This window comes from Macrosteles quadrilineatus, unplaced genomic scaffold, assembly GCF_028750875.1.
Source record: "Macrosteles quadrilineatus isolate MER2022 unplaced genomic scaffold, UCM_ALF_1.0 Scaffold_2__2_contigs__length_208266976, whole genome shotgun sequence".
Taxonomy (NCBI): domain Eukaryota; kingdom Metazoa; phylum Arthropoda; class Insecta; order Hemiptera; family Cicadellidae; genus Macrosteles; species Macrosteles quadrilineatus.
The window spans coordinates 172586768-172602450 of NW_026542595.1; the positions used below are offsets into that span (position 1 = coordinate 172586768).

Consider the following 15683-nt stretch of genomic DNA (forward strand, 5'->3'; position numbering starts at 1 on the left):
TTTTTGAGGTATTTTTAATTTCAATTTATAAAAGGCCAAAAATTTCATAATTATTAATAATGGAAAAGACAATAATAATTGTCATTTGGTAAGGACTGTGTCAGCTGACATGGCATGTGGGAGGGTGAGGGCTGGCTCCTGACAACACTCTAGTGGCAAATAATCCCACGGCAAATAATAATTGTTGACATGGCTGTGCAAAAAAACAAAAGTGGCGGTTGGGGAAGGGATCTAGTGAGCTTCAATCCAGCTTACCACACTGACACAATCAAATCTATATAACCTTTTAAACTTAAAAACTAAATAATCTCAATTTGTTTATAGATACACCATCTTAACTAAAAGAACAGTGGATTTTCAGGATCAAAACAAGTAACACAACAATCGAAGTGGAGAACTTTAATTATACTGAAACATTTTTATAAGTCAAAAATTAAAATAGCTTACCAAATAAGACATTAACATTTATATCATAACTGTTTCTATATATTAATTTTTCTTAAAGCCAATCGAACAAATAAACAACGATGAAAATTTTGATAGCGATATCGAAAAATGGCCAACTGTTTCAAGCGAATACAGCCGACAACTACGATACGTACACTTCAACCTGAAGACTCTGGAAAACAAGCGATAACCATCGGTGACTAGCTACTATTTAATCTAACGATCTAAAATAAACATCAGTATAGCGTTCTTTTAAAAAATACACAAGATTTATTTATACGTTATATATATTTTTTTGTATTATAAACTTTCTTTCAATAAAATACTATATAATAGCTTAAATGAATAACCTAAATATTAAATACAAAAGCAACAAATCAGTGTGAGTTGTAGTGATGCAAACAACACGTAAGGAAGCTGTACAAGTCCCAGGACACCCTCGGAACATCGCACACCAACAAACACCTCTTCCTATATTACACGACACACGTTCCTCGTGACAAACAGCGAAATGATCAAAATGACACAGCTTTAAATAATGAATGAATATAAATATTTGTGTGTAAACGAAAACTGGCAGTATCTATGTTGAATATTGCGGAAATAGAAGAATGCTGTTGACGTCGTCAGCGTGCTACTGTCCACCGCTTTACTTTACACTTAGCTGCAACAAAACAAAACAATCAGTTAAAATCAGTAATGGACATTTGAATGCTTAGGACAAAGCCCTGGATCTACTGTATATATCAAACCAACAACAGGCATAATTAATTATATTCCATATTTTACTCTTTATCAAATTATCTTTATTTTTACTCTTCATTAAATTCTTCACAGTCATTCTTGTACAAATCATTGTTGAGAAACAAACATCCAACCTTTAAATCGACAATAAAAGTATAGATTAGTGAATACAAGATAACTGTTACAGTGTGTATCAATCTTTTAACGTATTGGTATTAGAAAATATATTGAAATTGAAACTAACAAATTGACAACAATAAATATAAACTTAAAATATTCCAAATGACCAAGACCACATTTGCATTCGATGCGCTATGGGCCCGGGAGACTTTTGCACTACCTTCCCTCTTGCGCCCTGGGCCCATTTACTACAGCGGCCGTGCTAATGCCATTTGACTACGGTTTACAACATTTCTGATTAACTTACTTCTTCTTAAGAGTGAAGAAGCTGCGTCTCTTAGGCTCGTCTTTGCCCGGGGCCGGGGCGGGGAGTGTGTGGGAGCGAGAAGGGCCGCCACTGCTAGCATCACTCAGGCCGGCCAACACACCGACCCACTGACGCATCTCATCATCGTCCTTGGCCTGCAGTAGGATCTCAGCACCATTGGCAGCCCTGCAACACAGAATATCAATAATAACCAATATAATAAATTGTAATATAAGGTACAACAAAGTCACTACATTTACAAACCAATATGTTGTGACAGATTCCCTATTAAAATAGTTTTTAAGGTGACTTTTCCTTGAGTATGATTACTTTGTAAACAGTCGTAATATAAAATTTAAACGAACAACGTAACTGTGTAACTCAGAAACTATTAGATTTAAATAAAACATTAAATGGAAAACTTCAACTATGACAGTAAAAATATTAATTAAATTTTTTTCAAAATGGCCACCATTTTCCAATAAGGCGGCTAACTTTCCAATATGGCTACTCGTTTAGGAACTACAGCGTGTTCCCCATGGGGAAATGGCTTTCAGGAACAACAAACCTACTAAGCCTAAAAGGATTTATAGTTTCCTGTCATGACAGGAATAAATCTACAAGTTTATCTCCATCCCTTCAAATGAAGATGGGTTCTGCTGACAAAACTTTGAATTACTGTGTGTTTCAAATCATCCTGCCCTCTGCTTGAATTTTGTAATACCGAGTGCATCAAAATATGTAGTAAAATGTTGAAATATCAAGAGATTCAATGAGCTTTTATTATACCTTATCAAAAGTTTTTATCAAATTTTGAATGACCAAGAGTAGACTGTACTTAAATGTCTGGTAAACACCTAGAATTTGCAATTGACATTCTCCTGTCGCAACAATACTCACTTGACTCTGAGGACGTGTTTCTTCTTGGTGTAGTCAGAGGCGACGTCGCAACTTCCTCCTCTCAAGTCGAGGGGCGTCTCGCCCTTAGCATATACATCAGGTGCTGCCTTAGCACTCTTGGCGTCCTTGTAGAAACACAGCTTGGTGCCTCGGACAACCACGTACAACTTGTCCCACGACCTGCCATGACACATAATAAATTTGATTAATCATCAAACACAAATCGCAATTTATATTGTTCAACCAGTAATTACCAAGCTAAATTTTCTAGTTTAAACGCTCTAAAACCTGACATAGATGTTGAATGTGTATTAGATAACTATAACAAGGCTGATTAATATTTTTATATTTCCTTATAGTAGCAGAAGGAAAGTTCAGTAGACTCCTAATCAACCGCCACCATGAGTGGCTGAGTGATAGTCGATAATGGAGTGTGCTAACCTAACCTAAAATGCCCGGGAACATAACATAAAATCAACTTTGAATGAATAGTTAAGCTATAATACCTAGGTTTAGGTGTTAATGAAACATTTTAAATGCAGCGTAGGGCCTACATATCTCTTAACTTTGCTTTACTCATGTAAATTTGCAAAATAAATAGTACGAGGTGTTAGCCCGTCCTACGTACGGGAATTCAGTAGTCAGTTAAAACCGTGTACAATTCAGATCAGCTAGTTTATACATATAAAGACAAAGTTTCTTGCAGTTTTAATGTGAAAAATCATCTTGTAAACAAATGTTGTGTGACCAAATATGTTTTTATTCCATCATAGGTCTATACGATATGCATTTTAAATCCGATAATTTTACAATAAAACAGCAATTCTGTAATTTTTACGATGTGAAAAGCGATGAAGTGAGATTTGCAGCTGATTCGCACAGACGCACACTGATTATAAGTAGCGTACGGTAGAGAGAGGAATAGTCAATTGAGAAGTGTATAGACCTAGTCAACGATACCACCTTCCATAGCATACCTGCCTCTTCCATAATTATTATCACCAAAATACAACTACTATTCACAATTTCCAGTAGGTCTGAATAGAAACGACCTAAAATAAAACGATAATATCCAATAAAATTCACATTACACATAATTTAACTTTGGTGTCATAACATCAAAACTAATATTGTTATTATTGGCAACCTATTCAGTGGCCATTCCAAGGGGGGAGGGCGAAATCCCCCCATTGGACCCTAAAAATATGAATTTGACTATACATTTTGTCGTCAAATGTAACAGAGGTTTTTGGACACAGTTCTAGACATTAAAAGTCACCAACCCCTAACAGATTAAAAAATAGCTAATATTTTGTGATTGTGATTAATCCACAGCATGATTAATCCTCTTGTGGATAGTTGGGAGTCTTATTTTCAATATACAAGAATGGTACAAAAACCTGCTGGTATATCTCCAGAAAAGTAGATTCAAGAGTAAAATTCAAGGACTTAAAGGATTTCAAGGATGCGTGGGAAGCTTGTGTACCTTTTGAACCTTATGAACCTTTTTAACAGTTAAAGGGTGAAAAAGCAATACAAAATATCAATTCTTACTCGTTCAAAACAATAAATTAATTTAATAGTCTGAGGTTAAGGGTGCAACATAAAGCACAAAGGCCTAGGTAAGATTATAGTCGGTTAGCAAAAACCTGAATGGGAAAGAGTCCACATTCTGGCGTAAGAATAATAAACACAAAATTTGTCATGCTACACACAAAAGTTAGAATTTTCACAGCCACTGACAGCATTTTCAGCCAAGTTTTGAGTTATAGAGTTTATTGTGTTTCTTGTGCCAAAAAAAACTCCTTCCTATTTGTCGCTATAACAAAAATTCTTAAATAAGCTTTATCAGTATACCTGTTGGAGGCTTTCTTGGTAGTGTTTTCCCACTCGTGTTTACGGACAAGCAGACCTTCCAGAGGACTCTCCTCTCCTCCAGGGCTCGGCCTCTCTGTAAACCAACAGCCAGTCTCGTTAGTCACAATCTCACATTCACGACATTACAGAAGCAATATGCTGGACAGGGTAAACAAAATGTTTAAATCCAAATATGACATTGGTTGCTCCAACTTGTGGTGGGATAAAAAGGTATACTTCTTATGCACTAATACTAATTGAAATTAGATTTAATTACCATACGCTTTAGGGATGGACGAGATTGGATTTTTAGTTCGAGACGAGACGAGACAAGATTTTTTATTTCTCATAAAATTTCGAGACAAGATCGAGACGGGATTTCCCTTCTCATACACAACGGGAAATACACGTTCAAAATTTTTACCTGATTTTGTAACATTGTTAGATGACTGTTTAAATACAAAAATAATGATAACAGGCAAGAATATTTACAATATTTATTAAAAAACATCAGCATAACATTTTTTTATTAATCACGCCTAACTTATTAAAAATGCCTACAATTAGAAAACATAGTGATATCAGTTAGGATAGAGTTCAACTTATCCTAAAATAAAATAAATAATAAAATAAAAGCAATATTAATTTTTATAAAATAGTTACTTGTTTTGACTTTTTATAGTAATAAAACATTCCTCACACTGCTTACACTTAACAAAACTTCTCAAATGTTATTAAAGTAATATTATTTAAATAATTAAAGTAATATTTACATTTAAAGAATTAATTAAATAAGAACGCATTCACAAAGGAAACGCAACTACAACACGCTCCTGTATTGCGGGTATTGCATTGACTTTCTGCAGGCGTTTTTAAATTAAAATTTTTTTTTTATTCTCGTCTCGATAAAAATTTCTGCCAAAAAGAAATCTCGTCTCGTGTAACGAGATTTAAAATTTCACGAAAATTTCCCAAAATTTCGAGACTTGACCATCCCTAAACGCTTTATACAAAAATAAAAATGCTTAAGTGCCTTTCTCTTTCTAACATAGACAATAAAGTAGCAGGAAAGTGTTGCTGAAAATAAATAAATTCAACGGACCAGATTAAAGATTGGTAAGCTTAGAAGTTACTAAAATGCTATTCTTTTGCTATTATTTTTGAAGAAACAGTTTTTCAGTCATATAAATTGGCATTGTTAGACATGACTTTCATAAAAAGATTACTTTGTAGAGGTTGATTTTGCTATAGCAGTCAACAATAAAAATTAACAATGCATTAAATCTCAAGGGCGGAACATGTTACTTAGATAACTGTTTATGTTTCTGATAAGGCGCTCATGGAGAACTAAGTAAAAGATATTAAGGGCTTGGTTTTGTCCTAACATATTTATTAGACTTATTGCAATACAAAACACATTTTGAACTTGAGAACATTGTAAATTAGGTTGTACATTTCTGTTATCATCTGAATAATATAACCTAATACGGATTGTTTGAATTTTGGGGAGCTGACAATGTTATTATAAACTACAAAAAAAGGCAATTCTTGAAAGACTACATTGACATTGCTGGTTTTATGGACTCTACATTAACAACACTTATGTTATCTAATTTATGACCCCAAAAAGACAACACAAACCTACTGAAAAAAAACTGTCCTGCGTAACATAACTATGTTTAACCTATTATCAAATAAAAGAGAAGCATTTAATTTAACAAAATAAAACCTACATAAAGCGAAATTCCGAGAAAAACTCATGTAAACCTTTTCAGACTTGTAAACTCACCATGAATGCTAAGGCGGTGAAAAGAATAAGCGCGACAGGCCATGAGGCCGTGGACTCGGAAACAATTAAACCGTCTACAGATAAGTTCATTAGAGCTGATAGAGAATAAGCGAATACTCGTACACCTGTGTTCTGTTGTTGCAACCTAACGAGACAGCTGGTGGCGACATTCACTTTTAACTATCCAAACAAACATTAACTTGTCAACTGTGTTCTGTGTTGAAACATTAACTAGTAAAACGCCGGTTATTTCTAATCTTCCTTTGTAGAAAATAGATTTTTAGTAAAAGTATTACCTTTAGAAACTATTTTAAAGTTTAAATGAAAAAGTTTAGAGTTAATATTATGGCAAAATACCAAACTATGTTCATCCATTATATCTTATTTAATCGATCTTAAACCCTAACAACGCATTACCTTTAATTGTAATAAACTAGAATATTTAAGAAACTGTGTTAACCCTTAAATACAACTAAATTCTGAGTAAAACGTTACATCTCAAATATTTGTTTTAAATTACAGCTATCGTACTTACTTACCTTGGTTTGTAAGGAAACACAAACACTGTAAACATTTACGACATCACACAATAGACAGGCTAAACACTGCATACTCATGCAAAGACAACTACAGTCTGAAAATAGTTGGTCTAGAGAAGTTTTGCTTTGGAATCCTCAAGCGTAAAATATCAACATCGTATTCGTACTTCAAAATTATTCTGAAGGATATGAAATTAATATGTTATCTTGGGAGTTGATTTACTAGATTATGGAATATTTCTGTTGTGTTTGCTGCAACATTTTTTTGATCAAAGATTTTTAACAGTTTTAATGTTTTGCATTTTTTTAAGCAAATGTAGGCCTACAAAAAAACATGTAATTTAAAATGAATCACTTCACTATTGAACAAAACATTTTACTTAAGTATAAAATTTGTTGAATTTTTTTACAAATAGTAAAACAATATACACGTTTTATAACGGACAATATAGCCCCGTTCACACGGGGAGAGTTTGCAAGCTACAAGCCGGATTTTTTACACACAGCTAGTAAAATAGCTCAGTGTGAACGACATACTCGCTCAAAAGCTGCTTGTAAAAAAGCTCTGGAAAAAGTTGACGCTGCCGCTAATTTACATGCCAACTCGCCAGCTTTTGAGCGAGTAGGCGTGTAAAGTAGCCCAGTGTGAACACAGTTGCTTGTGCTTGTACGCATGTTATTCAAAGATGTTGGAGGATTTAGTTCAAGCCAGCTACTGAGCGAGTGGAAAAAGCATCGTGTGAACGACTACAAGCGCACTCGCCAACTCGCCGGCTTCTTACACGCCGGTGAGTAGTGTGTAAACTCGCCCCGTGTGAACGAGGCTTATATTGAGTTTTTTTAGGGGTTTAACAAAATGTTAGTTGGTAGTTACACATTTACACTTGTCGAATAATTTATCATGGTTTTATTTCTATTGCGAAAATAAATTTCAATGAGGACATCAAAAGGCATAATATTACCGAAAAAAGTCTAGCAATTAATTTTGCCAAGAGGAAATATTTTTCAAAATATAATTTTCCGACACCAACTATTGTCAGCTCATGACAGTTACCTGCGGCTCGCTCTAAATTGCCTTCGTCATCGCTGGCGCTGCCCTGCGCTGGTGAACTCTTCGGAGAAGACTTCTTCCATCGGAAACTGCGGAATGGAGACTTGGACCTGCTGCGGTCCTTCTTTCGACCAAGAGTGGCCGAGTCCTTCGCGCTCTGTCTGGCGCTCACAGCTGCCACGACACAACATTCACTACCAGTGCTGCCACCGTCGCGGACAGTAAATCCCCCCCACGAAATCAGGTAATATGGGGTGAGGTACTTTTAGAAACTATTTATTTTCTTTTTTTAGAGATAATATTGTTGACACTTTTTGTAGTTAAGGAGGTAATATTAGAGACTATTTTTGGTTAGAAGGATATTTTTAGATTTTTTTGCTTACAAAGATACTTTTAGACACCATTATTGTTTGGAGAGATAAGGAGGTAAAAAATATGTCTCCAAGCTTGAAAATTCATAAGTTATAAGGTGACTATGTTGTACTTAATAAATTATCAAGATTCTAGGGATGGACGAGATTAAATTTTTAGTTTAAGACGAGACGAGACAAGATTTTTTATTTCTCATAAAATTTCGAGACGAGATTGAGACGGGATTTCCCTTCTCATACACAACGGGAAATGCACGTTCAAAATTTTTACCTGATTTTGTAACATTGTTAGATGACTGTTTAAATACAAAAATAATGATAATAGGCAAGAATATTTACAATCTTTTAACATTAGAATAACATTTTTTTATTAATCACGCCTAACTTATTAAAAATGCCTACGATTAGGAAACATAGTGATATCAGTTAGGATAGAGTTCAACTTATCCTAAAATAAAATAAATCATAAAATAAAAGCAATATTAATTTTTATAAAATAGTTACTTGTTTTGACTTTTTATAGTAATAAAACATTCCTCACACTGCTTACACTTAACAAAACTTCTCAAATGTTATTAAAGTAATATTATTAAAATAATTAAAGTAATATTTACATTTATAGAATTAATTAAATAAGAACGCCTTCGCAAAGGAAACGCAACTACAACACGCTCCTGTATTGCGGGTATTGCATTGACTTTCTGCAGGCGTTTTTAATTTTTTTTTTTTTATTCTCGTCTCGATAAAAATCTCAGCCAAAAAGAAATCTCGTCTCGTGTAACGAGATTTAAAATTTCCCGAAAATTTCCCGAAATTTCGAGACTTGACCATCCCTACAAGATTCTGTTAGGTTAATTAATTATTTTATTTTTGTGGAGTTGAATTTATGTGAATTACCAAGGTAAAATGTTGGTTTGTTTTAAAATGTGTTTGGTTACCTCTGATTAATTTAGAGCGTTAAGGATATTTTTTTTTCATAGGAATAAAAGCTTTGACAGTATTTTATTATTTTCATACATGATTTGCATGTTTAACGTGTTTTTTTACAATTGGTAATTGTTTCTTTATATAGGGTGTAATCTTTGAGATGGTAAACATATATAAAAATGTAAAAATATACAATCAATATAATTTGGTAGACGCTACTGTCGATGTTGTTTATTATTATAAATTTTAAGGTTGGCTAGAGGGGGATAAGGGAAATTTACTTTCTGAACAGTGGCAACACTGACTAAAAGCTACATAGACAACATGACAACACTAGCATGCACATGCTATACATGCTGCAAGATGCTTGAAACTATATTACCTAGAGTTTCAACTTTAGATCTGTTAGATTGGATTGAATGGACGTCAAAAACAAATTCCTCTCAGAAAAAATGAAATTGAATAAATTGTATCTAATAAATTGTATCTATTAGTTATTTTAGGACATAGCAGAAGTGTTTAGGCAGTAAAAATTTCATTTAGAGGTATACTACAGTAAACTATAGTAAAATGAAAATATATGAAACATTATTAGAAAAATGAATATAAATTAGAAAAGTTCAAGCCAGTTTTAGAGAGACAATCATATTCAGTTATTAAAATATTAGATATATATTATACGCAATTAAAATGCAAGTAAGCGTTTGTTAAAGTCTTGCATTATCAAGATTTACCAAATGAATTTTTTTAAATAAATTAAGAAATACAAATATTTAACCCTTTCTCAGTTTTTACAGGCAATAAATAGGACCTAAAAGTCACAGTAATCATAGACAACAGTTTCAATGCAAAATTTCAAACTAAAAAAAGCTGAGATTTAAAAGTGAAGTAAAAAGCTAATATTTTAAAAGCTTCTATTCAAACCTATACATTAAATGTTTTACACATTTCAGTCTCAAGCACAATTACTTTTACAAACACTACTCCTTTTCAAGATAAAAAAAATATAAGTGCTAATTTCAAGCACACCATGGAATCTACACTTAAAAAAACTAAGAGCAAATTACTTTTAACAGACAATACAAACTTCGACGCCAATCTTTGACAAGGACAAGACTAAGCGTTACATCATGCTCAGCAGACAGTATAGAGACGGAACAATAACCAAGACTTACTTGATTGGCTGGTGGATGGTTGCGGCGTACGTGGTGGTTTGGTTGTTGTGGGGGCTCGGGGCTCTGCTACGGGGCTCTTTGTATCACCCCCGCCATGCTCTACGACTGACCATGCTCATGCACTCACTTATCTACCATCTACCAATCCTACTGTTGTCAATACTGAAGTAGAAATATGCAATGGCCTGATTTACGTTTTCAAATTTCTTATATGAACAATTCTTCTTGATACGAATTTGCACTTCATAGGTACATTAATGATGGCAAAAACAACCAAATCTGTTCTTGTAAAATATGCATTTCAAAATAATTGGAATTTAAAACATAAAACATTTTTCCTGACAAATTATGAAATTGGGTCATAAAAGGTAAACAATAATTTACTTTTTTAGAGTAGAGCAAAGAAAATTTGTATCAGTATTTCTGATACTGTACGACGTATGTCAAAACATCATAATCTACGAATAACAGTGTGTGTATCAGCTGAATATTGTTAGTTACAATACAATATTGCTTCTTTTAAACCCTCCTCATTGATATTTATCTGTTGTATATCAATTGATTTAGATTTTTTGTTGTTGTTAACTACTGGTTTTTTAACACTGAGAGAGCTATAATAAAACAGGCAAAACTGCAGATATAACTACTTCAGTATCCACATAAACAACTGCGGAATGTAATTGAATGGCTTTTATAAATAAAAATGTTTTTTAGCTATTAGTCAGCCAAATAGTAAACATTGTGATTTTACATTTTTTAAACAACTAGATTTTCAAAATATTTTAAATATCTATTTTTTATTACAGTTTAAATATCTTTTTTTTTAATTGACTTTGATTTTTTGTAACTTTTATGACTTTATCAATTCAACTATACTGTTTTTATAACTCTAAAATCTGCATATATGTATACTTCAAGAGATGGACAATGACAGAGATATGCCCATTTATCCTTGAAATTGTATCTAAGAGTATGACAAAATAAGAAAGTGTTATTAAAAAATACGGAATGGTTTTGAGGGTTAGTCACATTCAGACTAATTCACAACCCACACAGCAAACAACACAAAGTAAGTGCAATGTAAATTATTTTGGATGTACTTACGATTGTTTTGATAATAAAAATATTAGAAAGTAAAACATTCTATTGTCAAATTCAACACCTGTTTCAACATTTGAGGGTAAATGTATCCAAAATAAATTACAATTGTGGTTCACAAAGACAAAAACCAGTTACTCACCCAACACAGAAGTTGAAGAAGTATCCACCACCAACACAGACTATCTTAGCAAGAACTATACTAACACCGGGTTAACACATAACATTTACTCTTCAATTCTCAACTTATGGCTCAGAAAACCATTATAGATAACAATAACAACCTTTTAAACCAGAATTTACCTAAACATCCCGTTGCATGTTCTTTCAAAGAGTTCACAAGCCCAAGAATTTGTACACTATCACCTATTCCCACCATTCACCTATTTTTCTACAAGTTAGTTTAATACAGGGTTTTTAACACAATTATCAGTGAAAACCTTATCCTAAATAATTTTATTTGCAATAATATACAACACTAAAAGCTACTCTATGTGAGTGAGGGATCGTTTTAGGCACTGTGCTGGAAAGCCACACGGAAAGCTTATTCCGAGAAGCTTTCTAAACTATTTCTACATTATTGCTATCACACATAAATAATACATTCTAATAATTCAATGTTTCACAGATGTAAAAGTTGATTTTATTTTTTTAATGGGTCGTATTAAAAACAATAGCATTATGAAATCTAGTAAGTATGGTTAGCACCTACATGTTTACACTAGGGATAGTGATAAATTTATTCACTCAAAGCCAAAAACACTAAATAAGTCATTAAATCAATTATGATTTGTAATAAAAATCATAACAACTATATTTGTATTAAGTAAAATATATATACACAATGGACACAATTAACACAAGCTATAAACAGTTTAGTGTCCCTAAAACTCAGAATTTTGTAGATCAATTAAAAAATCAGTATATTTTTTAGTTATTAAGTTTTAGAGACACTAGGCACATGTGGTAATCAGGATGAAAGTAAAGTATTAAGCCAGGCGCTCCATAGAGGAAACAAAAGAGAAAGCAGGCTAAACAAACAGACCAGGACAAGCACATAATAAACTGACTTCATCGTTCTAGACTTGATGTGTCCTGCAAACGAGACCATAATGAGATTTAATATTTATATTCAGAACTGGTTTTAAAATTAAAAAACTCAAGAATGAGAGAAATGTGAATGGTATGAAATTCTGTTTGGGCACAATTAAGGGAAATTTGTCATACAATTTTGTAGGGGCTAAAAAATCTAATTATCAAGAAACGGATATTTGAGAATGGCACTACTGACAGTAAAATTTGAATGAAAATATTTTGAAATTAATATTGTCAGGGAAATCAAATTAGTCATCAAGAGTGTACAATATTGAAATTATGTCAAGATTGAAAAAAAAAATACAAGATCAAAATAATAAATTAAAAATATTAAAGCTACGAAATAAGCCACACTAAATGAAGCCATAAATACTAAAATCACAATCAACTGTAGAAGTGGAACCAATCTGAGAGAAACAAAAGTTGAAAACTGATCAGCTGTTTCAGAATACTAAAGTTTATTTCTAACAGGTACTCCTGTATAGGGTGCTCTACTTCAATAGAATGTTTGAAAAAAACCAAATACTGCAAGGAAGGGAGTGGGGTCTAAAATTACATTGACACTGGAAACTAGAAATTTAAACATTTTGAAATTAATAAAGATAATTTAAAAAAAAACTAATAAATTCAGTTGAAAATATTTTTCAACTTTGGATTTGTTACCAATCTAGCCTTAATTAAGCAACTGTGTGAGAAGTGCTTTGGTAGTAAAGTTTTAAGTTTCCAGTGTGAACGTAACTGTTCCGACGACTAACTGCTTGTCCCGGACACTGACCTGGCTGCAAAGTTTCCTGAGGCGAAAGTGGAAGCTTGGTTGGGGGTTTGCGGACGGAGGCTTGATCAGAAAACACACAAGTGAGGATAGACACACACACACAAACCACCCTGGCTCTTGCTGGTATTTGTGCGTTCAAAGAAACATTTCAAGAGGTTGAGTGGAAAAACTAGCTCACATTGGAAACTTTGTGTGCCTTGATAGAGACAAAATACTAAAACTAAGAGTTAAAAGCAGATTTATGTTTTTTGTAACACAATCTAACATTTTGTTGTTTTACGTTTTGGTACAATTATCGAGACTAAACAATTTTCAGGGTACAAAATTTTATAACATATGTTATGCAGCAAATGTTTGAATCTTTTTAACTAATAGGGTCACAATTTGTGTAAATCATAAGACCAACTTTTGGCAAAGTAGTATTGACAAACCACAGATGATTCTTAACTTTCATTGGGAAAACTGGATCAGACAATCAGACCAATAGTAAGTCTGTTAAAATAAAATATAGAAGGTTTAAAGGAATTTTTATTTCTGACTAATTGAAAACTAATCACATCCTAGTAAACACATCAATGACAAAAATCCCATGATAGTAATTGATCTGTTTTTAACAGTATTTTGTCTTAACAATAACAATGTAGGCCAACAGTAAGGAATAAACATATGCAATTTTAGTAATACAACTTTAATGGACTAAAGAGCCAGGATAGCTTATACTAAGGCTGACAGACATTGAGAAGTGCTGATATTCACATAAGCTTGGAAACAATTGATGTTTCTCTCAATAGAAACTCACTCAGCAATAACAAAGCTTAATAATTGTTATTGCCAATAAGCTTCTTTAACTTTGTAGAATAAATTTTTATTTGAAAATATTATCACTCATTAGTAATATTTTTGTTCAGTTATTGAAGGAATTGTAGTAAGAGTGGCACACTTGATTGATTCTGTCATCTGTCATAGTTACCGATTAAATGCTTAAAATGTTTCAGGTTTTTTAATCAAAAAATTTTTCTTTGTCCACCAGTAGATTGGCAGTTATTGTTTAAACTATCTTGGTCACAGAAGATTTTCATAACACTTATCAGTTTGGGAAGATTTATCTTATCAATCACAAGCAGGGGTAATGAACTAATCATTAAGAACGAACAGTACTGATATAAGTAAATGCCAGTGCTGGAATGAGAACGTACATAACTGATATGGCTCCAATATAGCTACCAACCTACCAAAGCTTTACTTGTATATTAAGTTTTTTTTTTCTTACTGAAACAAAAGTGTAGGAAAAAAAGTAATAATCTAAATGTTTAACGAATAATAAAAACCATACAAATATATAATACCTTAAAAAGCTTGTTAAAGCTAATTTCAAGTTTTAGTTCATTCTTGACTAATTTAGTTAGACCTATTAGTTTTTCTCCCATAAAGTTCAACATGTGTACCACTCTTAGGGACAGATATACAAGAAAAAAGTTATCAAGTTCTGTACACCGGTGTAACTCACCTTTCCGACTTTCCGCCTCTTTTTCTCCATTTTGTTGTGCCTCTGACTCCACTCCTTCACCGTCCGGTCTGAAAAGGAAAAGTCAATAATTAATTAAGAATGTTCATCAAAAGATCTTAAGTAGTATTAAATGGAGTAAATTTTTCATATAACCATACAAAAGATATTTACATTTTAACAAGCTATTAATTTATGTAAGATTCAAATAAATTTGTTTAAGTGTACTAATGGATACAAATAAATCATTTGCTCAATACAACACTATTATTACTACTAATTTTGATACAAAAATTAAAAATAAGACCTACCTTAGGTCTTATTGTAAAAAAAATTGACATGGTTACTTGGTATTCGTAAAAAACGTTGTTTGAATTAAGATTTTATTTACAGTTTATATACTAGGGTAAAAATACTGTTACAAATTGATTTGCAGTTTCATTTAATTTTTTGTAATGTATTTCTTGGCTAAACTGGATGATTTTACCGAATTTACCATATAGGGAATAAGCTATTGTGTTTTTGTTTTGTTTTGTTTTGTGATTTAGTGTTTAAAAATACATGGTGAATAACAAGTAATACTGCGTGAAGGAAATTAATAAAAGTAACAAGAACGTTATACCTGTCTGAGGACTGGTCTTGTGGTGACGTAGGGGGAGGAGTTTTGGCGGCCAACTCTTCCTGTCTCTTCCTTTCTTCTTCTTCTTGTCTCCTCTTGAGTTCCTTCAGTTCAAACTGTCGACACAAAATACAACATTAGTGAAAAATCAGTTTGAAACTTGGATAGAAACTAAACTGTGCCACAAACATTTTTGGAAGGAAATGAGTTCAAAATTTATCAACTGATGGATGATTGATGGAAGATTAATTAAAAATAATATAACATGATGAGCTGAAGAATCATCATCACCAATAAATAACATTTGTCTGAAATCTAACAACCAATTTCAACTCTTTTAAATTAGTCTAAAATGCTATTTTGAC

At 32.5% G+C, this 15683-nt stretch overlaps 1 protein-coding gene across 6 annotated transcripts in view; it reads right to left on the minus strand.

Moving 5' to 3' along the window:
- Nucleotides 1-384: 384 nt before the first annotated feature.
- The window catches only part of LOC128987044 (spectrin beta chain), a 124901-nt gene continuing 109602 nt past the window's right edge, over nt 385-15683 (minus strand). For 2 of the 6 annotated variants that reach the window (XM_054407707.1, XM_054407708.1), the window contains 8 exons: nt 15322-15434; nt 14703-14770; nt 10228-10332; nt 7758-7928; nt 4376-4469; nt 2519-2698; nt 1619-1804; nt 385-1111 (listed from right to left, as the gene is read on the minus strand). In XM_054407707.1, coding sequence (XP_054263682.1) covers nt 1108-1111; nt 1619-1804; nt 2519-2698; nt 4376-4469; nt 7758-7928; nt 10228-10332; nt 14703-14770; nt 15322-15434 — 921 coding nt within the window. In that variant the 3' untranslated portion in view covers nt 385-1107. Of the gene's footprint in view, nt 1112-1618; nt 1805-2518; nt 2699-4375; nt 4470-7757; nt 7929-10227; nt 10333-13195; nt 13256-14702; nt 14771-15321; nt 15435-15683 lie in introns of all 6 variants that reach the window. The other 4 variants (XM_054407709.1, XM_054407710.1, XM_054407711.1 and 1 more) reach the window with 4 other exon arrangements.